Here is a 25790-nt window from a genome sequence, read left to right on the forward strand (position 1 = left end):
CAGTAAGCTGCACCATCAAGTCTTGTTTACAAGGGTATATACTTTTTTCTTCTCTTGTTCCTCTTCTCTTCTTGACTGTCCATTGCCTCACACGCGCAACAGGCATGCGGCGTTCGTCTACTCAAGCAAGGTCTCTGAATGGCTGTAACAATGCTTCCTTCCCATGACGCCCAGTTCCTGTGTATATGAACGTCCCCCGAGACTCTTAACAAGAAAACGCAAAACACAAGGAGCTGCTTCCCACACTCAAATGGCTTGCTACGCTTTGTGTTGTTCTCGTTGGACTCCTTGAGGACTAGGGTACGTTGCCAAAGCCCAAGTCTTCTGAGAGTTCGAACAAGGATAACACAAAACACGACAAGCCGTTGATCGGCATAGAGAGGAATACGGTCCAACAAGTGCCACGCCTCGCGAAAGTCCTTCTACAAGAAAAAATAAATAGGGGGAATTTCTATCACCAAGCCTCTATGCGGTTCTCCTATGCCCCCCCCCCCTGTTCCGCCGTCTAATCCACGAAAGAATAAAATAGTACATGGACTAGACTCCTCTAAGCTCCGCTTCGTATTGTCGTCGTAATCCGCCAACGGCTCGACAATCATCGGCTCGGGCGTCATCGCCGCCGCACCTTCTCCTACAAGGTCCTCTTGAGCGGCATCGTAGCCAGGCGCGTCGACCGTCCCACTCCGCACCAGCAGCTGGCGTCTCCCTCCCTCTCGACCTGTACCACGATGTCCATTGAGTTCTTGAGGAGGTGCTCCCTCACCCGGTCCCGTACTTCATCCAGGCTTGCGCCCCGGCCCGCCACCACGTGCACAATACCCCGCAGCTTGTCGCCCGATCCCTCGTTGCCGCGGTCGTCCATCCAGAACTTGGGTACCGAGTAGTTGACAACGCCCTTCTGCTGCAAAATCCCCGCCAAAGTGTTGCGCAGGTTGTACTCGACGTCGTCGGGGACGTTGAGAAGAAGGTTCCGCGCAGAAGACTTGATGAGCGGGACCGATGCCAGGAAGATGAGGATTGCGATGGCGCAGGACGCGAGAGGGTCCCAGAATGTCCAGCCCGTGTAGTACGTCAGGATAGTCGATAGCACCACTGAAGCGCTCCCCATCGTATCGGCCAGAACATGCAGAAAAATACCCTCCATGTTGTCGTTGTGATGCGAGTGCCCGTGGCTGTGCTTCTTTTCGTGCGAGTCATCATGCCCATGGTCGTGTCCGTCGTGCGAATGCGAGTGTCCATGACCGTGATCATGGCCATGGTGGTGGTGGCCGAAGCCCCAGAGACCCAGCAGGTTGATGACGCCGCCGAGGAAACTGACAATGAGAAGCTCTCTTAGCCGGTGGAGCTCCTGGCCTTCCCATATCCGTTCAAACGCCTCCACGATGATTTCGACGCTCAACAGCCTGGTATCTGTTAGCCTTCATGCGGCTGCATCTAATGATGAAGATAGAACCCACATCAGCAAGATGCCGTTGGCAAAGCCACTCAGTGTCTCGATTTTTCCCAGCCCAAAGGGAAACCGCTGGCTTTGGGGCCACTTGCTTGTAACCGCGGCGCAAAGCCCGACGAAGAGCGCAAAACAGTCGAAGAACATGTGGATCGTGTCGCTTAACAGGCCGAGAGAGTCGGTGACGTAGCCGTAGAAGGCCTGTACGGCCATGAAGCTGAAGTTCAGACTGCGGACGCCATGTCAGTTGGGGCACGACCATCGACTGTGCCAGCTAACTCACATCATGAAGTAGAAGATCCTTCTTGAGTCCTTTTCTACGAGGATGGTGTGGAGAACCGGAACGGCCGGCGTGTACTTCAGCAAGGCTCTCGTGAACAAGGATGGCTTGGCGTGGTCGTGACTGTGGGCGTGTGAGTGGTCATGATGATGGTGTTTATCGCAATATCCATGAGAGTGGTCATGTTCGTGGTGGTGGTTTTGCTGGTGGACTATCTTTGTTTCGTCGAGAGGTTGGAATGTCGCCGAAAACGACCCAGTTGTGGGCGTCAACAGCTGGCGTCCGCTCGGTGTAATTTCTGTTTTCCAGCCCTCCATTGTCGCGAGCGACTGAGGCGGCGCTTTTCCTCGAGGAATAGAGAATTGGCTCGAGTTCGTCCGGCAGTGCGAGTGTCCGTCGTGGGTGTGACTGTGTGACGGCCCATGATCGTGTGCGTGGCCGCTCCCGGTCGAGTCTTGACTTTGGCTGTGGGAATGCAGCCCGCCGTTGGACATTGTCGACTTCAAGGCATGGAGGGACGGCGGCGAGTGCGAGTGAGAATGCATGTGGTGATGATGGGCGTGGGGGAGGGCGGAGGATGGCAAGGCGTAGGAAGAGGCCATATCGACCGCGGCGCGTCGGAGAGGTCGATCTGGGAGCCGAGTTCCGGGGTCGGAATCGGCGTTGCTGTCGTGGTCGCCGTCGTTATCGGCGTGGACGTTGACGGAGACAGGAGAGAAAATGGGCGTTGCTCGTGTACTCTTTCGTGTTTTCTCTGGGTTGTCCTTGTTCGTCTCTCCACCGAGACCCGTTGATTCGAGATCTGTACCCCGTACTTAGGTCCCCCCTATCATGGATAGCCCCGATTTGTCGACTGGATGTCACCCGTATTGTTGATTTTCTCCGCGGCGTCTCGAAGACAATACCGACGACGGCGACGACGACGATGACAATGTAGGATGACAGCGATTATGTGAATCGGCAAATCGGCTCGCAAATTGCGGTGTCGCAAGACATCCAAGGCTGTGGAGCTGGGATGGGGCGGGGGGGAAGAGGAGGCGAGAGTCGTGTGCACAGCGTGGTGTAGTATCTTCAGCCGAGAGCGGCGGCAGCGTCGACGTTCAGGGGACCTTGGCAGGCTAAAATGGCCAGCCGGAATGGAGTCGCCCCGTCAATGACGTTGCGCCGCAATCGTAACGCTGGTGGGCGGCCGAGTCTTTTGAGAGGGGGAGGACGGGAGATTTGATGATCAATGGACGTGCGGGCCAATAGCACAGGCAAGCCTAGGAGTAACGGGTGCAGACAGGTTGGGTTGGGGCGAGGCCTGACTGGAGAGAGGCAATTAGATCAGAGTGAAAAACAAGCAGCTACGAGCAATCGCTAGTAGAGTACGTGTAGTACGCGAAATGTGGGATGCAAGCGTTGATGTGTTATTTTGTGTTTTGTTTTTTTGGCCAAACTCACGGGATGCATGGCTTGCTGGGTGGTGCCTCCTTTCAGCGCCTTCAGATGAATCTCGCGCCTTGTCCCAATGAGGAATCCAGCAGCCATCCCCTGCAGATTTCTCCGTGTGGGGAGGACAAGCCGGCGGCACGTTCGTTGTGGCAGCGGATGTGATTCGCCATTGTAATTAGACTAGACGACCCTCAGAAGAGGGGAGGGAACGCTTGGCTTGCTGCCGAGCTGCTGCTCGTAGCTGGCTGCATAAAGTTGCCCATGCAGGCAAGTGACACAGGGGCATAGATAATCTGTGATGGGACGAGTGCGGAGAAGGCGGCGAGGGGGCTAACACTTATCATCGGGCACTATCTAGGTAGGTAGTGTACCTACGGATACACTATATCCTATGAACAGTACGTACAGTAGGGTGCCACAAGTCTCCTGACACCTCATAGTGCGCCACCTTAACTGTACTGTAAAGAATACACTTTATCTCAATATATTAGGTTTAAAAGTAAATTATATTATACTATTTTTATAAGTATACTACTTATATAATAATAGATATATTAAATCTAGAAATAAATAGGTTTAGGTTTTTTACTTTTACCTTAAGAAAATATAGTGTTTATACTACGTATATATCCCTTATAAGCTTACTGTCTCTAGAAAGTAAAGAACACTATACTTTCTTTTCTCTTTTTTTATCTTAATAAGTAAGTAGAACAAGTACTTAAATATAAAATATATAGGGATTTAGTAAGGCTATCTAGGAAGTATTTTATCCTTAATTTTAAGATATATAGTTAGCTTAATATTACTTACTATAAAGTTGTGCTTTAGGTGTATACTGTGTATATGTCAGGAGACTTGTGGCACCCCACTGTACAGATAGGTACCCTCTGCAATGTAGTGTACCTACAGTTGCGTCCCCATCATGACATGTTCTCCCCCTGGGCAAGCCATGCCTGTCTGAGGAGTTCGGGATCGCAGTGTCGCAGACAGGCATCAATGTCTTTGCTTTTGCCCTATTTTGCTCAGGCTTCCGGTGGTCTGTGTCGGTTTTGCATGTGCGACATATGGTTTTTGATTGATTGGGTGACGAAAAGGAGGGTCGAGTTATCCTTTTCCAAAACGCAAGGTAATGGCAGTTGTGCAGATTATGAAGGTGTGAAGAGCACTCTGATACTAACCGACGAGGATCATCTATCTCATCGACTGTCTCTTGCACACAGAAGAGAGAGTTAGGTAATTAGGCATCTAGGTACGTACCGAGCGACTGTCTCATCAGCCACGTGACACTTTCCCTCCCCCCTCCACTCCCTGAAGCTCTGCTATCGGGTGCGGCGGCCACTGATTGGCGCCACCGTTGCAACATCGCAAAGGCCCATCCCAAGTTGGAAGGCGCGAACGAAGACGATAGGGTGTCTAGCCTGCCTGCCTGCCCTGTCAAGTAGTACATCCTCGGTCCTCAGAGGAGAGGCCATCGTCGGTCACGCGATACTCTGGGCAATTTGTATTTTTTTTTCCAACTTCACTTGCTTGGAAAATCAAGAAAGAAAAAAGCCTCGAGGCCCGGTCCCCGCCGTCCGCCTATCTACCTGTCCAGGCACCTCATGTGCCAAGAACGCTGTATTGCAATTTCAGATGACAGGTTGCATAAGCAATAGCACCACCACCACCACCAGCGTATCTGATGGTTGGCGACTATCTTGAATCTCCACCACATCATTCATCACCCCTTCTGGCCGACTGCCTCAGCTCACGCGACGAATTCCGCACAACCGCATGCTTAGCCGTCTCACCTCGCCAACATGTCGATTGTGCCTCTCGTGGCCTCTGTCCTTGCTGGCATCTTCACCACTCTTGTCGCCGCCTTGGGCATCAACCTCTTCACGCGCCTGCTTCCAACCCGTTACCACGCAGCCGAAGACCCCAAAGATGATCACATCCAGATCTTGGTGTTGGGCGACATAGGCCGCAGCCCTCGGATGCAATACCACGCCCTGAGTATCATGAAGCATGGAGGCAGGGTCGACCTTGTCGGGTACAAGGAAACGGCCCGCCACCCGGGGCTCGTTGGCAGTGAGCGAGTGGCTCTCTACCCCCTACCTTCCCTTCCAACTGTGTTTGAATGGAATACATTGCCGTTCTTCATCAATAAGCCTGCCAAGGTCATCTGGCAGAGTTGGTCCATCTTCTATGTCCTGGCCTACACGGCGCCTCCGGCCCGATGGATCATTATCCAGGTAGGCGAATCATCACCTTATGATGTGCATGGCTGACTCTCCTAGAACCCCCCGTCCATCCCGACCTTGCACTTGGCCCTGCTTGTATCTCTTTTGAGGGGAAGTCACCTCCTCATCGACTGGCACAACTATGGCTGGTCCATCATGGCGACCGGCCGCAGCCAGAAGAACCCCCTCGTTTGGCTCTACAAGAAGTACGAGACCTACTTTGGCAGGATTGTGCCCACCGCCAACCTTACTGTCACCGATGCCATGGCGCGCCAGCTCAAGGCGAAGCCCTACAGCAACAAGAAGCCCATCTTCACCCTGCATGACCGTCCCGCAGAGGTGTTTCAACCCATCAGATCGTCCGATGCTCGCTTGAATTTTCTTTCGGGGCTCAAAGAGACTAAGAACTTTGCTCAAGGCATCGTCGCCGGTACTACACGTCTCATCGTCAGTAGTACCTCTTGGACACCCGACGAGGACTTTGGTTTGCTCCTAGACGCCCTCGTCGCCTATGCGCACCCCGAAGAAGCCGTCACCGAAAGCAGCGCAGGCAGGCCTCCGATTCTAGCCATCATCACTGGCAAAGGACCCCAAAAGGCCGAGTACGAAGAGAAGATTAAGAACCTTCGCCTCGAGGGTAAGCTCCCCGGCATCACAATATTGACCGCCTGGCTGTCTACTCGCGAGTATGCCACGCTCCTCGCTTGTGCCGACCTTGGTGTCTGTCTACACATGTCTAGCTCTGGTGTCGACTTGCCGATGAAGGTAGTCGATATGTTCGGCTCGGGTTTGCCTGTAGCAGCATACTCTGCGTACGAGAGCTTCTCCGAACTGATCAAGGAGGGCGTAAACGGATGTGGCTTTGAGACGGCCACAGAGTTGGCTGAGGCCTTAACCAGGTTGCTGAGTGAGGGTGGCAAGGACGAGCTGAAGAACCTCAAGGCGGGAGCTGTGAAGGAAGGAAGTTTGCGTTGGGATGAAGAGTGGGATCGCGTTGTCGGGCGGATCGTGGGAGTGATTGACAGCTAAGATGCTGAGTTTAAATAGTAGTTCTTGATACCTATCGATTGTTGGCTATGTGCAGAAATTTGCACATTCATGATGACTATGGTATTATTACTGTAAAGATGGAGGATTCGCAGAGCAACTACCGACATGTTAGAACCATAAAAATGTTGAGGAAATCATGACAATTTCGAAACCATCAGAGGCGCCCCAGATTCAAACACCAAAAAGCAAAAGGTTGATTTCGCCCGGACTTGAACCGGAGACCTTCAGTGTGTTAGACTGACGTGATAACCAACTACACCACGAAACCATGTTATGAGAATAACATCTCTAATGAAGAGTGCGGCGATTCCATTGCCCATAATTCTCTTCTGCAGGAGCTTAGGTCCATTGTGGGGGTTTCAGCAACAATTGGGAGACCAATAGGAGCGCGTGTAGGCTGCAGTGCGCTGTGTTTGCCTTTTGCACTCGTACTGCTCAAAATCTGGTTTTCTACCAAACAACGCAACCACTCACGTGCCAAAGATTCTCAAACGGCCACTTGGTATGACTGCAAGAATTCATATCATGTTGAACAACTAAAACTTTACTTTCTTGTCTTTATGCATACAGGTGAATTCGGTGGGTGACTCTGATTTGAGTGGGAACAATCCTAGCAGCCAGCAGTGCTACTACGTCGGGAAAGCCAAAGAGAAGAAAAGAGAAGACAAACCCCAAAGAACGAAACGGGCTCATATATGCTTCCTGTCGTACGCCCCATGTCCATTTTGCCGGACTGTCCAAATGTCTTTCCTGCTCTTTCTAGTTTAACATTCAAGAACCATTGTTCAGATCTGCGTTCAGAGCCAGTATCCTCTTGGCGGCAAACGCTGCGGCCACCATGATCGGCGCCTGCGTGTTGCCAGTGGGAACCTCGGGATGCATACTCCCGTCCACGACGAACAGGTTCTCGGTGCACCAGACCTTGGTGTCCGGGTCTACCACGCTCTGGCCGTCGTTCTCGCGGCCCATCTGCGCGGTGCCCAGGTAGTGGCTGCCGCTGCCCGCCTTGGCGACGATGGCCTCCGCCGTCTCGTTCTTGGCAACGCTCAGGATGCTTCCGGGCCGACGGGCGTAGCCCAGGAGCGTGTCGACCATCTTGGTCAGGGCCTCGCGGTCGCCCTCGGTGTGGAGGAGCGGGCTCAGCGTCATGTTGGTGATTCCGTCGGCCGTGATGCCGACGGTGCCGACGGACGTGGTGCCGTGTGTGAGGTACACCTTGACGCCGATCGTGTTGTTGCCGTCGGCGCGGACGGTGCCCTGGACATGACGGGTGGCTCCATCGGTCGTGTTGACGCTTGTCCAGAAGTTCAGACGCTGGCCCGACTGCGCCAATAGGCCACTGCCGCGGGCGAAGAGCTCGACAGACTCCCGATCCGGGCTCGTCCACGCCGATTTGGGTAGGGCAGCAAGCGCGTCCTTAGTCTGGAATGTGACGGTCGCGATGGCGTGGTCCTTGAGGTTCTCACCGACGGGCAGCTCGATCCACTGGTCCCTGGGCGGGAGCTCAATGTTCGTCGTCCCGGTGGCGACGGTGCTGATCTGTGCGGCAGGGCCGATGCCCGAGTTGAAGAGCACACGGGGCGTGGAGTGGGTGCCGGCGGCAAGGACGAGGGAACCGCCCTTGGTCAGGTTGATGATCTCCCGGGCGCCGGACTCGTGCTCGACCTCGACGCCTGTGACGAGACTGCCGTCTCGCACGGCGCGGAGGACCTTGGCGTGGAGCTCGAGGGTGAAGTTAGGGAGGGTTTCCGCGTCCGGCAGGATGGCTCGGACTGGGCTGTCACGTAGACCGTGGGCAATCTGCAAAGTACCGTCAGTCAATGTCGGATGTTGATGATGGAGGCATTCACAACTTACCGACCACGGAGGGTGCGAGTACATCAACTCCTTCGCCTCGACATTGTTCAACGCATTCTGCTCACTCCAACCGTTGGCCCCCAAGAAGCGCGACATGACATCGTACGCCCCGTCGTCGTACCGCTTCCCATCCTCCGATGCCAGAATCGTCCCCGGCAGGCGCTCGTACAGCTCCTCCGCCGCTGCCGCGACCCCGTTCTCCCAGCGCCACTCCTCGGGCCACCCCGAAAAGTCCGCTGCCCGCGGCCTGACGAACATGAGCGCGTTGAGCATCGTCGACCCGCCGAGCATGCACCCGGCGGCGATGACGAGGTCCTTGCAGTACTGCAGGTCTGGGTCGGCGCCCGTGAAGTCGGCCAAGCCCGGGACGTCGTACATGGTGACGGTGTCGTTCCACGGCACGGTCTTGTGATTTCCCGACACGTAGAAGGCCGGCCCGCCGCGCTCGACGAGGAGCACGCTGCGGCCCGAGGCGGCAAGGCGCTCGGCGGTCACAATGCCCGCGGTTCCGCCGCCGGCAACGATGTATTCGTACGTCTCATTGCGCGTGGTCGTGGTGTTAGACCGGGGCAACAGGCGGGCTGAGGCTGTCTCGCTCAGCGCGAGGAGCGCCGGGGCCAGAGTGACGAGCTTCATGATGCCAGTTGACGATGGTCAAGAAAGGGGATGGCCAGACACTCCAACAGCAAAGCTTGCAAAGGAAAGGTCTTCCTGAGGTAGGGGGGCGTATGAAAACATCTACATGATTGATAAGATGAGATTGATCAGACGAGATTGATAACCTTTCTCACCAGGTCCGTCCTGTGCTGCGGCATTTGGTACGCGCTCCACAATACCGGACGATCCTGACCAGGTCAGGCGGTGATTTCAAGTGTCTTGTGGACCTCGCAATATAAGCATACTCTGGAGTGAAGGCTTCACTGGCTTCGACACGAGGATTCTCGTTGGATCGGGCCAACCGACCTAGTGGGCCTTGGTCAAGGTTCGTCTTTCCTTGGTTAAATACGGATACCTCATACACGAATTACTTGGACCTTGTCATGTTGAGATGCTCCCAAGCGACGTGGAGACCGGCGTAGCGGGAATGGGGTTTGTGGGACGTGATTTCGGCCGTCTAGACGGATGGTTGGACTTTGGCGATGTCTGGTAAACTTGGTCAGCAAGGTTGCACTCAGCTATGTAATAAGCGGGCGGGATTTGATTTACTGGCCTTGGCGCTCGGCGTTTGCGTTCTGCTCCGTTCAACGCGCCGAGACTGCTTTCGTGAATCCACCTAAATGCTGTCCACAAGTGTGTATTGCTGTTTGCGAAGACAAATTCTCGCAAGTCGGGTCCAGAGGTGACGGGATCTTGAGTCTCGCCAGTGCTTTGAGTCGCCCGACGGGGTTGCGTCCAAGTCTGTCTAAAGTATGCGTGCTGCAGTTGATATCATGAGATGAGGGTATCGCATACTCATAAAGTGTTTAAGATATCGATGATGGAATCATAGCCTAAGAGCTATTTGTTGGCGGTGGTGAAAGCGGCTGCACTCACTGGACAGCCTCTTTACTGCTAATGTCATGTAAATGAAGACCTGATATGTTGCAAATTTTATGCAAACTGGGAGAGGTCTTCCTCCTGTAACTCCAAGCGATCTTTTCTCATATGAACAGTTACCAATCATGCACAAGCAGCATGATAACGTCACGTCCTCAAGCTTTGAGCCGTCCGGGCCAAGACCTAGGAGGGGCCGCATTGGCAACGTACCTTAGTCCGGACCTAGACCGTTACGCCCCCACTTTCACGGCCTGGGGATTGACATTCAATCGGGGATTAACTTTGTCATAAAGATGACAAGCTTATCATTGGCTAAGAGTAGGCATGATACTTGATACGCCCATAAGTATCTTTGCGGCACAGCGTAGGCAGACATGTCCTTGTTGGGCAGTTCTGAGAGCTTCTCCAGGCAACAGAGGGCCTAGCAGGGGTCGTGCCTTGTCCGTTGCTGCATATCATGAGCTCAAACCAACCGACGGCATATCGCTTCGTTACTTTACAGCCCGGCTTGCACCCGATTTGATGATCCTGAGATATTGCCTCCTATGTACACAGACGTTGCTTGGTAATCCCAACAGTCAATGGGGTGAAAGTCATTGCGCACTCACATGTACGAGCCGCTCGTGAATCCGGATGGATATATCGGCACCGCCTAATCTGATCTCCTGCCTAGACGAGAACTGTGACTCAAAGCGACATATTTGCAGGGTTTTCAGATCCATTCAAGACAGTAATTAATGTGTGCCCATGATAGATATATGAAGTCTTCTGAAAGCCTCCAATCCAGAGATCCAAAAACATTGATCTCAGTCATCGGTCGACCCTCTTTAATAGCCGACGCCATCTCGTTTATAATACGCCATGGGTCAGAAACAGTTCCAGAAGCGCCTAGAGTTGGTGAGAGATGTCATCAAAGGTTACGGCTTAGAGGTAAAACTATCCTTCCCGTTTAGCCCCCCACCATTTAACACGTGCACCTCCCAGCCGTTGAACATTGCCACCGTGGAGTACGAGGAGAACGTCCCATTCGAGTACAACAACTTTATTTACAAGATTACACTTTCGACCCCGGCAACCGCGTCCTCCATTCCCAATCCTAGACCCTACACCGTGGCGCCGCCACAGGAGGGTGTGTCCACCCTCATCATGCGCCTCACAAACCCGAAGGCAGAGGGCATTGTTCACGAAAACCGTGTCGAGAACGAGGTCGCCGCCATGCACCTCGCCCGTCAGGGCCTCTTGTCTTCGGCCAAACCAGACACCGCGGCGCTCGTCCCGGCGTTGTATGACTGGCAGTCTTCCAACAACTGCCCGTCCGGTTTTGGGTGGTCTTTGATGGAGTTCAAAGATGGCGTGCCGCTTGACAGAGTGTTTCGGGACATGCCTATCGAGGACATGAAGGAGGTGCTGGGACAGATTGCGGATATCTTCACGGGCATCCAAAAGTCGCCGCTACCGAAGAGCATTCTGGGTCATGGAGGCATGACGATCAATGTAGAGGGGAATATTGTGAGCGGTCAGATGACCACGCTCAAAGGCGGGCATTGGGAGTCATACAACGCTTTCTGGAAGGCAAGGCTGGCGCTCCGTATCAAAGATGCTGGCGTGAGCCCGGCTTTGGACGGTTGGAAACCGAACGGCGTCCGAGAGCGTATTGACAAGTTTCTAGCCGTGGGTCTTGGAAAGTTCCTCGACGAATCCGGCGTGGACGTCGGAAGGCGCAATCTTATCCACGGAGATCTAAGTGAGTTTTTTTCCACATCACTTCACATCATCTCGATATGTTGAGAAAACTTACATCGGTCGTCAGCTACGAACAACATGCTTTACGATCCCAAGACAAAGAAGGTGACGGCGGTCCTCGACTTCGACTGGGCCTTCGTATCACACCCCTGCCACGAATTCTTCACTTCCCTTGGCGACATAGGCGGAAACACCGGTGGCGGCACTGGGCGCGACCCGGACCTCAGCGACGGTCGGCTAGGCAAAGCTATCATGACAGGCAACTTCGACATTCCCGATATCCCAGAAGAAGCCGTTAAGCAGTTGGCCAGGGACAAAGCGTGGGATGACGCGCTGGCAGAGAGGGGGGCGCTGAGACCAAGTGAGATTGAGGGTATATCTGCTCTCGACGAGCTGAGAAGGCTTGAAGACTTGCTTTGTCCCTTTGCGCTGGAACATCCGGCCATGTTAAAGAGAAAAACGCCAGAGGAGATTACGGAGATGAGAAAGGCGGCGGAGGAGAAGTTGATAGACTGTTTGTCCTCATTCGGGTATTGAAGGGAGTTCGAGAACCGGGTCTTTTGGTCGACATAATAATCTCTATATATACTCTAGCATTGTGAGGCCTAAATCAGTGTATTTATGACGAGTTTTCGAGTCCTTGGCCTTTAAGGTTGATGTAATCCTATTGTGGGCGCTGAATGTTTTGACTAGTTGTTCGACGATTGTATCATAATTAATGAAATTATTATCCCCTGGTATGTACGCCAGCTTCTCGAGTGCCGCGTTTGCATATGCCTCAATCTTGGTTCTCTATCATACCTTTCACTTCATCAAATTTTGTTCGCAATCGACTTTACATATTTCAAGGTTGGATCTCGCAGCTTTTTTAGCGTGAGCTGGAAGTCTTCACCAAGGAATAACTATATTAGACAGTATCAAATCCTTATGAATTTCTCCTCAGAGCGTAAATGATCCAGATAAAGTACCTATCCATACCAGATATAACTCAATAGAACGGGCCTATGGCCTCGTAACATGTCTGTGTAGAGTTTCTGCCAAATGCGACTTTCACTTCGGCAGCCGGCCGGCCTGCCAATTCCACCTCGTCACCATCACGACCTTGGTGGCAGATTCAACAGTACCATCATCGCCGGTTGTCGCTGACGTTCCAGCGCTCAAAGATCGTTCGCGCATGCAGTCATTGAGAGATTGAGATATGACACAGGTCGGAGGTGCCGCGTATCGTGCTTTTACGTACTGTGATACTACATATGTATTGGGTGAACTGCACTAGACCGCTTGCGGGGGTATAGAGCGACTATATCCATCAACAGCTCAACAGAACAAAACTTGCGAGAGCTTAGACCGTCTATTTGTCCACAACATACTGTTGGAAGAAACACGCAACGCCATGAGCGACACTGTAGCAAGTTTGATACTGTGTGATACATGCTGCATCATGTATTTAATCCATGTGGTATAATCGCTGTTGTAAATATTGGATGAGAACGTTCACCGAACTTGTCCACACATTAGTGCTTATGAAGCTAAACAGCATGTAATGAGATACGTAGCCACGGAGGTCCCTTATAGCGTCGCACAGATACTTGACAATACAAAAGCACAGCTTAACACCATGCGTCATGCAAGGCAGGACCTTCCACTTTGTCGCCTCAGACGCTCTGTTAGTCTAGTTGAGGAGGACTTCGGATGCCGAGTCCTGTTCGGTTTCTTCCGTGGACCCTGGGACATGTTGCTTTTACTAGGTCATTGGTTAGATTATGACTGAAGTAACTTCACATTGAAAGAAGTATTATATTGACATGGTGACTTTAATTCACGCAGAATAAACCTGGGAATATAGTTTGCTTTCACTATACCATGAGCTTCTATACATGACATAATATCAAGCTTTGTTTTATTGCCTTGATTCTTATCGTATTGCCATTGTCGGATCTAGAAAGCTTATGAACTTCAACCAATGTAGCCTGATGTCAGGGCAGGTCTGGCTTAGAGTGAGGAAGTCAACGATAGGGCCACTCAGCTAGAAGGTAGGTGTAGTGTTGTAAAATTATTCGAATCTATCCTGCCCTACGTGGCCAAAAGCGCCCTTAAATCCCTCAATCAACTGACTAAAGGCCTCCCACTGGTGTGGCCCTTCCAGTCCCTGACACCTGAAGCTGTCTATGCCGAGGTTATCAAAGCTGAGATCATTCTGTTCGTGACTCAGCTTCCTCATAACATGGTTGCGTCTTCCTTCTTCTTCACCGCTATCAGTTGTGTCAATTCCGCAAGTGATAAGGGAAAGCGGACTGCGGACTTTACTCTGAACAGAGTCCGCAAGGTTATTGCCAGTGCAATAACTTTGCGACAGAAACATCACTAGAAATGAAACCAGAAATGAACCAGCGCGACACCACTATCACCAGGGTCAGATGAAGGAGCTGCATGTTCGAATTGCCATCCGTTTTTGATTGTGTCAGTGAATATCAACGGGTGTATTACAATCTGATAAACAATAGTCGCAGTCGATTGCCGAAACAATCTAAGTTTGGAACTGCAAGAAGCTAATTTGTGTGTGGCCCACAACACCACCCGCACGATCAGCATAGCCGAGTCATATGTTAACCCGCCATGCCAGGGTTTCCCGACATCATTGGCCCCCCTTCACTGGAATATTGCCCGGGGCCATTTAGAATGAAATAAGCTCTTTCCGTCCGACGACCCCATGTGAAGTGGTACAAGCGCGGGCAAAGCCAAGATAAGGTGATACTGATGTGCGTTTCTCGTTGAAGCGTTTCTCGGGCCCGAGCTTGTCCCCTCCGCAGGCACTCTTTGAAACGCGCATCGTGCCTTTCCGGGGAATGTTTAATTGTACTTGGCGTGACTCAATAAAAGCCAGCTCAAAAACCGTTTCAACCCCACTTCCACCATCATCTGCCCGACACGCTGCCGAGGGTGATGCTATAATCTTTGAGCTCAGGCAAAAGGGTATCGACAACCCAACCTCACGCCACACGGCGCCATCGTACAATATGCGCTGGCTTCACGCAGCCCTTCTGCTTCCTGTGGCTGTTTCTGCTACCTTGAACCTGAAACAGTACAAACCATCATTCTCGCAACAGCAGTTCCCGAGTCCGGAGGAAGATAGCCCCCATCATGTCGTGAACAAGATACAGAAGGAACCAAAGTTCCTGACCAATCAGACTCGGAGTGTGTATCTTGTCTCCCGTTAATCAAACGCAAATCTGACCTCGACATGCACAGAGTTCGTGGTCAACGGCACTGCGTTACCTGAAGTCGACTTTGATGTTGGCGAGTCGTACGCGGGACTGCTCAACATCGACAAGAACAATGATACGGCCGGGAAGCTGTACTTTTGGTTCTTCCCATCCTCGAGAGAAGTGGCGGACAAAGAGATTCTGATCTGGTTGACTGGAGGTGTAAGTCAAAGACACACACGCCGTATATAACGGTTACTGATTTTGCAACTCGCAGCCCGGGTGCTCTTCAACCGGGGAGCTTCTTTCGCTGAATGGTCCCATGCTCTGGCAACCCGGCATGTACAAGCCCATCAAAAACAAGTGGAGTTGGCATCGAATTACCAACGTCGTTTGGATAGATCAGCCTGTCGGTACGGGCTTTTCCCAGGGCACGCCAAATGCGAAGGACGAATTCGACGTCGCTCGACAATTCCTCGGCTTCTGGCGCAACTTTGTTGACACCTTCGCCATGCAGGGGTACAAGGTCTACGTGACGGGCTCCTCTTACAGCGGCATGTACTGCCCGTACATCGCCAGCGCCATGCTCGACAGTAACAACAAGGAATACTTCGATGTCGCTGGGATGCAAGTCTTTGACGGAGTGTACTCGGTCGACAGTGTTACCGAAGAGATCCCGGTGGCTTCATATGTCGATCGGTGGCAGGATGTGTTCGCGTTCAACGACTCTTTCCGTCAGACGGTGAAGGATGCGAGCCAGAAATGCGGCTACGACGACTATATGCGCAAGTACCTCGTCTATCCGCCCACAGAGCTGCAGCCGGGGATGCCTCCGGGTGTCGATGAGGATGGCAACGTCAAGCCGGGGTGCGACGTTTGGAGCATGGTTCAGGCGGCCGCAACGGAGATCACGCCCTGTTTCAGCGTTTACACCATCACCAACCTGTGCCCGCTCAAGTACGACCCCCTAGGCTTCAGCGACGGCTCGATGTACAGAGCGAAGGGGTCCGGGCCCGTGTATTTCAACAGGGAGGACGTGAAGCGGGCCATTAACGCCCCCGTGGATAAAGAATGGGTGTTTTGCACAGAGACGCCCGTCTTCATCAACCAGACCGACAACTCCATCAAAGAAGGGCCCGGTAGCCAGCCTGTGCTGCCCAACGTCATCGACAGGACGCACAACGTCATTCTGGCCCACGGCACCAAGGATTTTATCCTCATCGACGACGGCACGCTTCTTACAATCCAGAACCTGACTTGGGGCGGACAAATGGGATTCCAAACGAAGCCGACGGCGCCGCTTTATGTGCCCTACCACAACAACAACAACCCAGAGACCCTTGCCGGCGCAGGCGTGATGGGAACAGTGCATTCCGAGAGAGGGTTGACTTACCTTGCGGTATCTACATCGGGTCACTTCCTGGCAATGGATGCGCCATCCGTCGCGTTCCGCAGTGTCGAAGTGCTGGTCGGAAGGAGAGACGGATTCACTAACAAGCCGTTCACTTTTGAGGGTAACGCAACCGCAGCGATGCCGATAGGAGATGTCGGAAACGGTACCGTGGTGATGTTTCCACAGTCCGTGGATTCCCGGTGCAATCCGCTGTCGGGCGCCGAGCCGATAAGAAGCGACGGAACGCCAGGACGGGCGAAGAGTGGCCAGTCGGTCTTTGCGTTGGCTTTGGCGGCTACCCTAGCCGTAGCTTTGGACTTGTGAGGCTTTGGCGTCTCAAGCAGTGGGGGGATGAAAGGGCACATCTACAGCAGACATGGCCCACGGCCTAAAAACATCAAGACTGTCGGCCATTGGCCTCCTGTGATACAAAGTGATTCAGCTTTCAGTAAAGACCGATCTCTTGATCATAGGATGTCCTAGAATCCAATGACTGGGGCTGCTGTTTCCAACCCCTGGTGACGAGTCATTGATGATTCCAACTTACTACCTGGAGCATATCATTTCTGAATCTCAAAAAGAGATGTCACATATAGGTGTAGCTGACACTATGCCTACGAGCCATATATAAAAGCCGCCTAGGGGGCCATTGATTCTTACTTGGATTTGGTCTAATTGAGGATTTTTGCGGTTGAACCAATGTTGTGGCGGCGTTGAAAGTTTGCCAAGTGACTCAACTTTGTAAGTACTGAGGATAAAAGTTTCAGCCCGCTTCTTTTCGAATGAGACATCATCGCGCGTAGAGATGTTTGGATCGTGATATAGGTAGGGCGATTGCATGTTGGCAACAGGCTGGAAGAGGAGAATAAAAACTATAGAAGGTGAGACCGTGTGCTCTGCTGAAGCCTTCAAGTCTTTTGTGCACGTACCGACCTGGGTGCCACATCGGCTCGCAACCCAGACTAATATCCACGGTGGACAGAGGTATATATTACATGATATTATTCATCTAATAGAGAACAAATGTGAAGACTACAAAATTTATTCTGCCCGTACAGTTGGAATCACTTATTATATGTTCTGGGTCTGAGTGAACCAACGTATCAGGATGCTAGTGAGACTAAACCGAGTCGGGTATTCGTTTCGCTTAACCTTTTTCTTCTGTTTGATGCCCAGATCTCAAATGCTTCATAACGGTTTTTGTGCATAAACCACGTAGCTATGATATAATTTTAGCCCGGACCTAGACAGGGTGGGATCGGATTATACTCACATTGGCCAGTATGCATGTATTTCCTTGTTTTTCAAATCGTTCCGCACCTCCGCCAGAAGAACGTCGACCTTCTCTCTCGGCCACAGCAGCACACGGGTGAAGATAGCAAGGCAGAGGGCCTCTAGGCCCATCATGGCGTTCTCGTGGCTCCAAGTGCCTTGCCAGGTAGTCAGTCATCTACGACGTTGTAACGGTCGCACCTGGAATGGTGGATCGAAAAGGAACCAAGTTTTCGTGTTCATTCGGTCCCCGGAGGGGGTTATGGGATAGAACTCACCCAGCTCTTTATGCCTAGGATGCCTGGCCCATTCATTTGTCGGCCATTTGAAGACGACCTCGTTCACGTTTACGAACCCCGCCTCCCGAAGCTGGTCCTTGTACTTTGAGGCCCCACCAAACGGCGTGCCCAGAGCCGCGGTCCCCTTTGCCAGGAGCTGGCACCACTGGATGAGCGCCGAGTCCTCTGTCAGGGTCCCGTCGTCGCACGCAGCAGGTGTGCTGTCGGTAACCTCTATCCACCCCCCCGGGTTCAAATTCCTGTAGGCTTGCCGGAACAGAGCGGGGAAGTCTCGGACCCCGGCCGTGTTCATTCGGCTGTGGATGAAGTCAAACTTTTGCGAAAAGGTCCATGGGTGCTCCTCGATGTCCTCGATCTGAAAGTAGGCGTTGGGCGGTACATACGACGGCTGCACCGGGCTTAGGTCGACGCCTATGACGGTGGAGGCCGGGTTGTTGTCGGCGAAGTCGATGGCCCAGATGCCGGTCCCGGTGCCGATGTCCAGCACGCGCTGGGGCGGGTTCTCGCGATCCAGGGGGACCAGGTGGAGCCTGTTCCTCATGGTGAGGAGAAACAGGTTGTGCTGGAGGTCCAGGCGGTCGAGCTCGAGGTCGTCGTTGGGCAGGAGATAGGCGCCGTCCTTGTAGGCGTGATACGTACGGCCGTTCTCTTCGCGGTAACGGAGGATACTGCTTCGGAGAGACATGGTGGACGGCTGCACGTCGGCGCCGAGGGAGGAATCCAAGTCGGACTCGCTGTCGCTCGCCTCATCAGCGCTTGTCGTTGCGGAGTCGTTGTCGAAGTCGAGTGCGGGCTCGGTCTCGGCGACGGCGGATGCAGGAGGTGCATCTGCGGCCGACATGTTAGGGAACCGGAGGCTCGCAAATCAACTGGACTGGTTTTTTTTTATACAAAGCAGAACTCTCTGGACCAGCTGATGTTTTACAATGACTTTGAGCTGCAGACAGACATCATCGCTTCTTCTCTTCGAAAGGGAACGGAAACCGAGAGAAGTCCGCACCCGCAGACGACAATACCTCGAAGAGGGACAGGTGAGAATCGTGGAGACGGTCAGTGAAAATTATCTGTTGGTCACCGCGGTTGGAAAATGGGAAAAAAGCAGCAACCAATGCGCTTTACCAACTGCACCAACAGAAACTCGAAGCAGTCTTGATTGGGCGAGACCGCAACCCCACGACACCTGCGCTTGCCTTCTCTCCTTTTCGCCCACTGTCACAGTTCTCGCGTTCCTCTTAATAGTGCCTACGAACCGGACTATCAATGGCACGATGAATGGAAGGCGGGCGGGCCAGGAAAGCGGAACAAATACGACAACAAAGATGAGTGAGATATTACCCCGCGGTTGGGCCTACTAAAGGGGGGGGGAGGTTATCGGGCAAGGGGTGGTTGGGAAGTCTGGGCATTCATCGAATGATGCCCTGCGCTGACTCCACCCGGAATAGGCATAGCCGCCTGCGGGAGGAAGGCGTAGGTGTGGACACAAACGCTTGTATGCACGCAGTATGCAAACCCCTCTTCTGCGCACCGGGATTTGGGTAAACTGGCTCAAAAAAGGCCCTGGAAATGTGGCGGTTTTGAGATGCAGCGATCGTGTCCGTGGGACCGTAACCGGGTTTCTGGGCGGGCTGGTCATGGACCGGTGGGAGAGAGTTTGGGAATAAGCTGGGTCGGCGCCTAGGTAATATGCTGGCTGCATGACTTGAGGCTCACCGTGTCCAAATTCGTCACGACCATGCCAAGGCCGCAGCATTGGCCGATCAGTAATCAAATAGACTTGGCTCATACGGCTTGGTCGATTCTGGACTGTTGGTGGCATAACGCGTGGCTATGCAAACCGGTGCATTCAACGCGTCGATGCCACGAGTCCCGCCGTCCCCGTTGCCCTGGAGCGAAGTTGGAGGGGGCTGTGGCGATGAGGAGCCCATATGCTCTTTGAAAGAGCAGACTCTCAGCGGCATTACCAACGACCTCAATTCTATAACATGTTGCTGAAATGGGCACAATTGTGTAATATGAAGTTCAAAAACACTTTCAATCACCAGCTAGCTGCCTTGTAGTAGATAGTCAAGCGCGTCAACCAATTAGTGGAGCACCAGCATGGCGCGACTACCTGGGGGCCAAAGTTCGCTTGCTGATGCCCGCGAGTACAGAACGGTTTTGATATTCCACTAACTTTTGAGGCCTGGAACTAGGCCTTGGACTTTTAAGTAACTATAGTGTAGTGTAAAGCCCAGTGTCGTCATCGTAATAATTCGTAGTCTTTTATAGTTTGATCGTCTGGGTGGGTGCTATGATCATTGAGTACCAACTCATTACAAAAGAGTTGTATGTAGTTGGTAACAGACAAATGGGGAAACTCAGCGGGTACTCGCTGTGGCAAATGGGGGATAAAAGAAAAGAAGAAGAAAAAAAGTAAACACCTAGTTTGGTGTTTGTTGATCTGGAGGACTACTGACTTCCAGTAAAAAATATCCAAGTCTTCAGTCGCTCAAGCCTTCGCACATCTCAAGGCAACCCAAAGGATGGTGCTAGCCTATACGTCTCTTTCATGCAATCGGTTTCCTCCCTGTGATGAAGCGGTAAGACGTGATGAGCCTGAAGTCTTTGCTCCTAAACTCTCGTTTGACGCCCTCCATCAGCACTCTGGCCTGATCCTGACTGAAGTTCAACACTCGAGTGAAGAGAGCCGGCGTGTGCGAATCAACCGACATCTGCATGTGAGCCAACTCGCAACGGCCGAGCTCCTTGAGGGCCGGATCCTTGGCCCAAGGACCGATAGGTATCTGGGAATGAGCGTCAGTGTTTTTCTTCTCGTCTTCTTTTCATAGTATAACCGTCTGCAGGGGAGGGTCGCTCTCTCGCAGGGCAAGACTTACCCTGTACACGAACTCCTGTACATCCTCGAAGCCGGCTTCAATCATCCACTGCTTGTGGTACTTTGCAACGTTGATCTGCTTGCCGTACAGTTTACTCGCCTCGTCCAGCTTGGTGACCCACTCCTTGGTCCACACGGCCCTGTCAAAGCTGTCGTCGTCGCTGAAGATCCAGGCGTCGTACTCCTGCATCTCGACCCAGCCGCCCGGGTTGAGGCCGCCCATAACGCGGTCATAGAACCTCGCCCAGTCGGACGAGGTGCCGCTGAGGGCGCGGCCGTGGATGTAGTCGAAGCGCTCGTCCTCACGGTACGTCCACTCGTCCTCATAATCGTCAACGTGGAACTTGCAGTTGGTGGGGACCCATTCGGGTTGGATAGGCGAGAGGTCAACACCGTAAATGTGAGCGGAAGGGAACTCGTCGGCCATATCTATGGCCCAGATGCCGGTGCCGGTGCCGAGGTCGAGGATGCGCATGCCGGCGGCGTCATTGTGGTCGGGAGATGGCAGGGGCGCGGTAAAGAGGTTGCCGCCGAGCAGCAGGCGCCAGATGTGATGCTGCAGATCGAGACGCTCCTGCTCCTGGTCGTCGTTTGGGAGGACATACTGCCCCTCGCGGTAGGCGTGATAGCGGCGGCCATTCTCGTACTGGTAATGGAAAATGGAAGAGGAGATGGAGCCTGTGTAGGCGGTTCCACTGTCGGAGCCGTAGGCGGAATCGTTATCTGCGGCGGTGTTTTCAATCTCGTTCTGTAGGGCAGGGGCGCGGTCGTAAGTCAGCATGCATATCCCGGTCTTGGGATGAACAGGGCATGTGCGGGGATATTACATCGACTTGGAGCGGTGCTACGGCGTCATCTTGGGCGGGGTTGAGTAGGTATTGGATACTGGTCGGCGCCGTGGCACGCGGGGGTTCGGTAGACGCCGTATCGGTGGTCAACGGCGTCGAAGGTTGTGTGGTTGTTGTGTCGGCGCTAAGGGGCCCGTCCATCGACGAACCCGAGTCCACGGCATTGGAACCGACGGGAATTGACGGTGTCGACGTCATCGAATGCGGAGAGAGATCGGCGGCCACGTGCGTGCAGGGAATCCTCCAGGATGGAAGGGTTTTGCTATGAAACTCTGCTGCTGCTGTTTGAAAAGCGGAAGAGATGTAAACTATGAAAAACTATGAAGGGCGGGAGAGTCCAGACTCTTTGAAGTAGAGAAGGGACACTGACTGGTCAGCGAAATGCCACTCCACCTCGAGAGGAAGAGAGAAAGGGAAAGCGCAGACCATTGAGGAGGGGAAAGTCCGCGCGGGAAAGTGCGGATCACCCAGGGATCCAGCTCCGTAGGGATTCAGGGGGAAAAGCCTGGCAGGGGAAAGAAAAGAAAAGAGAAAGTCCATACAAGCGTACCGCGTAGAAGCACGGGCGGGACACTAATGAGCAGGAAGGAGGGGGGGATGGGGACGGGCAGAAGGTACTTGCCCGAAATCCGCTTCGACCGCAACGTTCGCACCTTCCCACCTACCCTAACAGTACTCCGTATATTCCTAGTTTATTAGGCACGTGTTTTCTTTGGCAAGGGTTCAGCCCATTGTACGCGACTCGAGAGACACGGGTGGGCCTCGCTCCCGTTTCGATGCTTCGATATCACACTTTGGGTACAGAACGGAGTGCTTGTACGGAGTATGTACTGTACCTTTGTACTCGGTGGGTACTAGGTACGGATAGGTAGAGTAGATATGCTATGCATGGGTCTGACATACCATCATGTAGGCACTGGTATGTAAACTAAACTAGTGACCCGTTAGTCTCACTCAGTGGCTCCGGCTAGTCTTAGTGCCTATCGTTAGGAGGGTCTGGGTTGTCGAGAAAGCAAGCGACAGGGAAGGGGCCGCAATGGAAGTGGAGGAGCATCGTATTTCTTTGCTGCCGATATTGATCCCCTTTGGCTGTGTGGTCTCATCAGTTTCCACCACAAGGAAATCGTAGAGTACATGAACTCCAGGATCCCCGAAGAAACCAATCCCGAGTTCAAGTCGCGTGGCGTTGCTGCGGGCTATCTTATCTCCTACCTAGGTACTCCCGTAGGTTAGTTAGGTAACCGTCATACCACCACTGCTGCTCTGCCCGCCGCACTCCATCGACACCGAACCCTCACCGCCCCTTTGCAGATCTCCCTCCCAATCCTCGACGCTCACGACCATGGCCAAGAAACTCATCGCCGTTGTCGGTGCTACTGGTAATCAGGGCGGTTCCGTCGCCCGCCGCTTTTTGGCCGCCGGCTACCGCGTCCGCGCCCTGACCCGTGACTCCGCCTCCCCCTCCGCCGCCGCCCTGGCCGCCCTCGGCCCCGACCTGGAACTTGTCCACGCCGACCTTGAGGACGTCGTCTCCCTAGAGGAGGCTTTCCGCGGCGCCAACGCCATCTTCAGCGTTACCAACTACTGGGAGCCCTTTTTCCGTCCCGACTGCCGCGCAAAGGCGCAAGAGCAGGGCATCTCGTGCCGAAGGTTCGCCTACGACGTCGAGTATCGCCAGGGCCGCAACATCGCCGACGCCGCCGCTACGACGGTGGAGTCGCTCGACGAGAACGGGTTTCTGGTCTCGACGCTGAGCCACGCTGCTAGGTGCAGTGGCGGGCGGTTCAAGGAGCTGTACCATTTCGATGCCAAGGCCGATATTTTTCCCGACTATGTGAATGCCAAGTATCCTGCGTTGGCGGCCAAGATGTCTTGTATCCATACCGGATTCTTCTACACAAGCTATCGAATCCTGCCCAACTCATACTTCAGAAAGGTGTGCCTTGACTTTTATGCCGTGCTTTGATTTCAGATGCTGATGCTCAAGAAGAACCCCGATGATACCTTTACCATGGCCTTCACCACCTCTCCAGACAAGCCCATCCCTCACTTCGCCCCGGCCAGCGACATGGGCAACTTTTCCTATGCAGTGTCCCAAATGCCACCAGGGAAGGCTTATATGGCGGAAGGAACAACCTGTACCTGGCCGCAATTCCTCAAAACATGGGCCAAGGTGACGGGCGTCAAGGCCGACTACAAGCAGATTTCGCCCGAGGAGATGATTGAGGCTACGGGAGAGCGAGACACGGGCATCGAAGTCGCCTACATGTTTTCCTACTCGTCCGACCCTGGCTATGACGGCGGCATGGATCTTTTGACTGCAGCGGATCTTAGGGAGGTAAAGACTCCAATCAGCGGTGACGGCCCAAGAACCCGCATCATGGGACACCCCAGAACGAATAACGCTGACTGACGCAGGCTGGTATCGACTGTCCCATGACAGCTTGGGAGGAGTGGGCTAAGCAGAACGACTGGACTTCCGTTCTTGAAAAGTAATCGAGATACCAATGCAATTTGCATCTAGCCTGGTCTGGAAAATAGCCGAATTAATCTTGCAGCCCATCGTCTTTTCGTTCTTGAGAACCATATCTACCACACGCACTCACGATTCACGAAATTCCAGGCGCACCGAGGCTCATCGCTCATAGGTCTATGGCTACAGCCTACAGCCAACCATGACGATGAGGCATCCTCGGACGGCCTCCGAAAAGGTCGTAACTCGATTACCAAATGGTCCGCTCGTTTATTGGTTTCTAGAGAATCCATCCCTACGTTGTCCTTATGTCTTTCCTAACCTTGACTCTATCTTTGCACCCGCGTGCTCACGCTGGGCATCGCTGGGCATAAACAACCCATGCCGCCGGTCCACTTTCGACGTTGCGACCGCAACACCTTTCCCGGATGAGGCGGAGAACTCAAAGTCGCCCTTGAAGCCCTCTTAATCCAGACGGAGGAGAAATTGGATGTCCGCACCTGCCTCAGTTCAAGAGGGATTTACCTCCTACAACTGTGTTACCGCAACCATGACACGTCTGGGAGATGTTGCTAGCACCAAGGTAGTCGCCAAGCTCTCTGGGGAAGGGGCTCCACACGATCCGACGCCGGGGGAGATGTGGGGATCTGCAAGGCACCGAGCCCGACGCCGATCAATATAATGCTTTAACTGCTCTGCCGTCGGACTGCGGGCAGAGCCATAGTTGAATCAGATTCAAACCCACTTTAGGAGACCAGCGGGTCCTATTAAAGTCAATCTAGCCATTGGTAGGTATACAACCTTGTGGTTTTCTTTTTAGCACGGCCTCGCATCTGGTTGAAAGGCCAGACACTAAGCCAGGTGAATCGGCAGCGGTGGATGTCAACACAAAGCGCATATACTAAGCTGCCACGTTGCATCTCGCAATTCTCAGCTAGTCACCCATGATCTTTTGGCCTCTCACGCTGCCCCTTTTGTGGCCTCCTCAGTCCCCTCCGCCGCCTCTTCTTCCTTAGGCTTCCGGGCGTAGACAACGTGGCTGCAAGAGTTAAAAACGACAGTCCTTGGGAAACTCGCAGTCTGATAGAAGACATACACGTTCCATTATGAATGCATCTTACTGTTCCGCAGGTCTTTTCGCACGGCAACACAGAGCACAAGGACGTCTCCCTTTAGACCAGTCCGAAGCGTGAGTAAGCGGTCCCAGAGAAAGCGCCTCAAGGCCCATGTCGATGTTCATACAATGCCACCGACCAATTTCCTTCAGACGAGGGTCTGCTGGTCATGAGTTGAGCGGCAAGATATAATCCTTGGGCGTGATGTTGATGAAACCGGCCTCCTTCATGGCTTCCATCTGCTTTCCTAGTCAATGTAGGGGGGCGCCCAAGCTTATCGGCGGCCTCTTGGAGGAGCCTGTGCCGCTTCCAACGGGACGACTCCTCGTTAACGGAACCATCGTTACAGCCAGGAGGTAGCTCCATATCTCGAACATTCAAGTAACCACCAGGCTTCAGAACTCTTGGGGGGGGGGGGGGGGGGGGGCGGGGTTAATTTAAGGGAGCGGGTTTTGATCGAAACGTAATTACCGTACTTGTGTAGAACGACGGACCAATCCGCCATAGAATGTGTACATTCACAAACGTCATCCACTTTCCAGGATAGGGCAAATCATCTTGTACACCGGTGTGCGACACGACGTTTCAGTGAGGACGCTTACACTCTTTTTACGGGACCCAAAATGGTCCGGCGGTGTTGCCGGCACGAACTACGTAAAGTTTCAGATCCTGTCCGAACATTCAACGCACGCGACACGTGCGCCAAATACGGGTCGCCGGGCAGTGAGACAACAAAAGACTTA

General features: G+C 53.2%; 8 protein-coding genes and 1 non-coding gene across 9 annotated transcripts; 4 read left to right on the top strand and 5 right to left on the bottom strand.

The window, feature by feature from the left end:
- Positions 1-631: 631 nt before the first annotated feature.
- GLRG_06193 (cation efflux family protein) lies at positions 632-2329 on the bottom strand (the record flags this gene model as incomplete). Its single annotated transcript, XM_008096878.1, has 3 exons — positions 632-1403; positions 1458-1676; positions 1731-2329. 3 exons carry the CDS (start codon positions 2327-2329, stop codon positions 632-634), a joined length of 1590 nt encoding a protein of 529 aa, XP_008095069.1.
- Positions 2330-4960: 2631 nt separating this feature from the next.
- Positions 4961-6412, top strand: GLRG_06194 (glycosyl transferase group 1; the record flags this gene model as incomplete). Its single annotated transcript, XM_008096879.1, has 2 exons — positions 4961-5395; positions 5441-6412. The coding sequence occupies 2 exons, from the start codon at positions 4961-4963 to the stop codon at positions 6410-6412; spliced, it is 1407 nt and encodes a 468-aa protein (XP_008095070.1).
- A 215-nt stretch (positions 6413-6627) lies between these two features.
- Positions 6628-6701, bottom strand: GLRG_13158. Its single transcript has one exon. It is a non-coding gene; the product is annotated as a tRNA-Val (tRNA).
- A 503-nt stretch (positions 6702-7204) lies between these two features.
- Positions 7205-8926, bottom strand: GLRG_06195 (GMC oxidoreductase; the record flags this gene model as incomplete). The annotated part of the gene is made up of 2 exons (XM_008096880.1): positions 7205-8233; positions 8291-8926. 2 exons carry the CDS (start codon positions 8924-8926, stop codon positions 7205-7207), a joined length of 1665 nt encoding a protein of 554 aa, XP_008095071.1.
- Positions 8927-10687: 1761 nt separating this feature from the next.
- On the top strand, positions 10688-11857 carry GLRG_06196 (phosphotransferase enzyme family protein; the record flags this gene model as incomplete). The annotated part of the gene is made up of 3 exons (XM_008096881.1): positions 10688-10756; positions 10811-11570; positions 11637-11857. Coding segments are annotated over 3 exons (1050 nt in total), but the record flags the coding sequence as incomplete, so codon positions are not given.
- Positions 11858-14586: 2729 nt separating this feature from the next.
- On the top strand, positions 14587-16489 carry GLRG_06197 (serine carboxypeptidase; the record flags this gene model as incomplete). The annotated part of the gene is made up of 3 exons (XM_008096882.1): positions 14587-14764; positions 14819-14994; positions 15050-16489. 3 exons carry the CDS (start codon positions 14587-14589, stop codon positions 16487-16489), a joined length of 1794 nt encoding a protein of 597 aa, XP_008095073.1.
- A 945-nt stretch (positions 16490-17434) lies between these two features.
- Positions 17435-18577, bottom strand: GLRG_06198 (methyltransferase domain-containing protein; the record flags this gene model as incomplete). The annotated part of the gene is made up of 2 exons (XM_008096883.1): positions 17435-17595; positions 17716-18577. 2 exons carry the CDS (start codon positions 18575-18577, stop codon positions 17435-17437), a joined length of 1023 nt encoding a protein of 340 aa, XP_008095074.1.
- A 1705-nt stretch (positions 18578-20282) lies between these two features.
- On the bottom strand, positions 20283-21392 carry GLRG_06199 (methyltransferase domain-containing protein; the record flags this gene model as incomplete). The annotated part of the gene is made up of 2 exons (XM_008096884.1): positions 20283-20519; positions 20613-21392. The coding sequence occupies 2 exons, from the start codon at positions 21390-21392 to the stop codon at positions 20283-20285; spliced, it is 1017 nt and encodes a 338-aa protein (XP_008095075.1).
- Positions 21393-22801: 1409 nt separating this feature from the next.
- On the top strand, positions 22802-23955 carry GLRG_06200 (NmrA-like family protein; the record flags this gene model as incomplete). Its single annotated transcript, XM_008096885.1, has 3 exons — positions 22802-23395; positions 23450-23797; positions 23878-23955. 3 exons carry the CDS (start codon positions 22802-22804, stop codon positions 23953-23955), a joined length of 1020 nt encoding a protein of 339 aa, XP_008095076.1.
- Between the last annotated feature and the right edge of the window lie 1835 nt (positions 23956-25790).

This window comes from Colletotrichum graminicola, assembly GCF_000149035.1.
Source record: "Colletotrichum graminicola M1.001 genomic scaffold supercont1.22, whole genome shotgun sequence".
Taxonomy (NCBI): domain Eukaryota; kingdom Fungi; phylum Ascomycota; class Sordariomycetes; order Glomerellales; family Glomerellaceae; genus Colletotrichum; species Colletotrichum graminicola.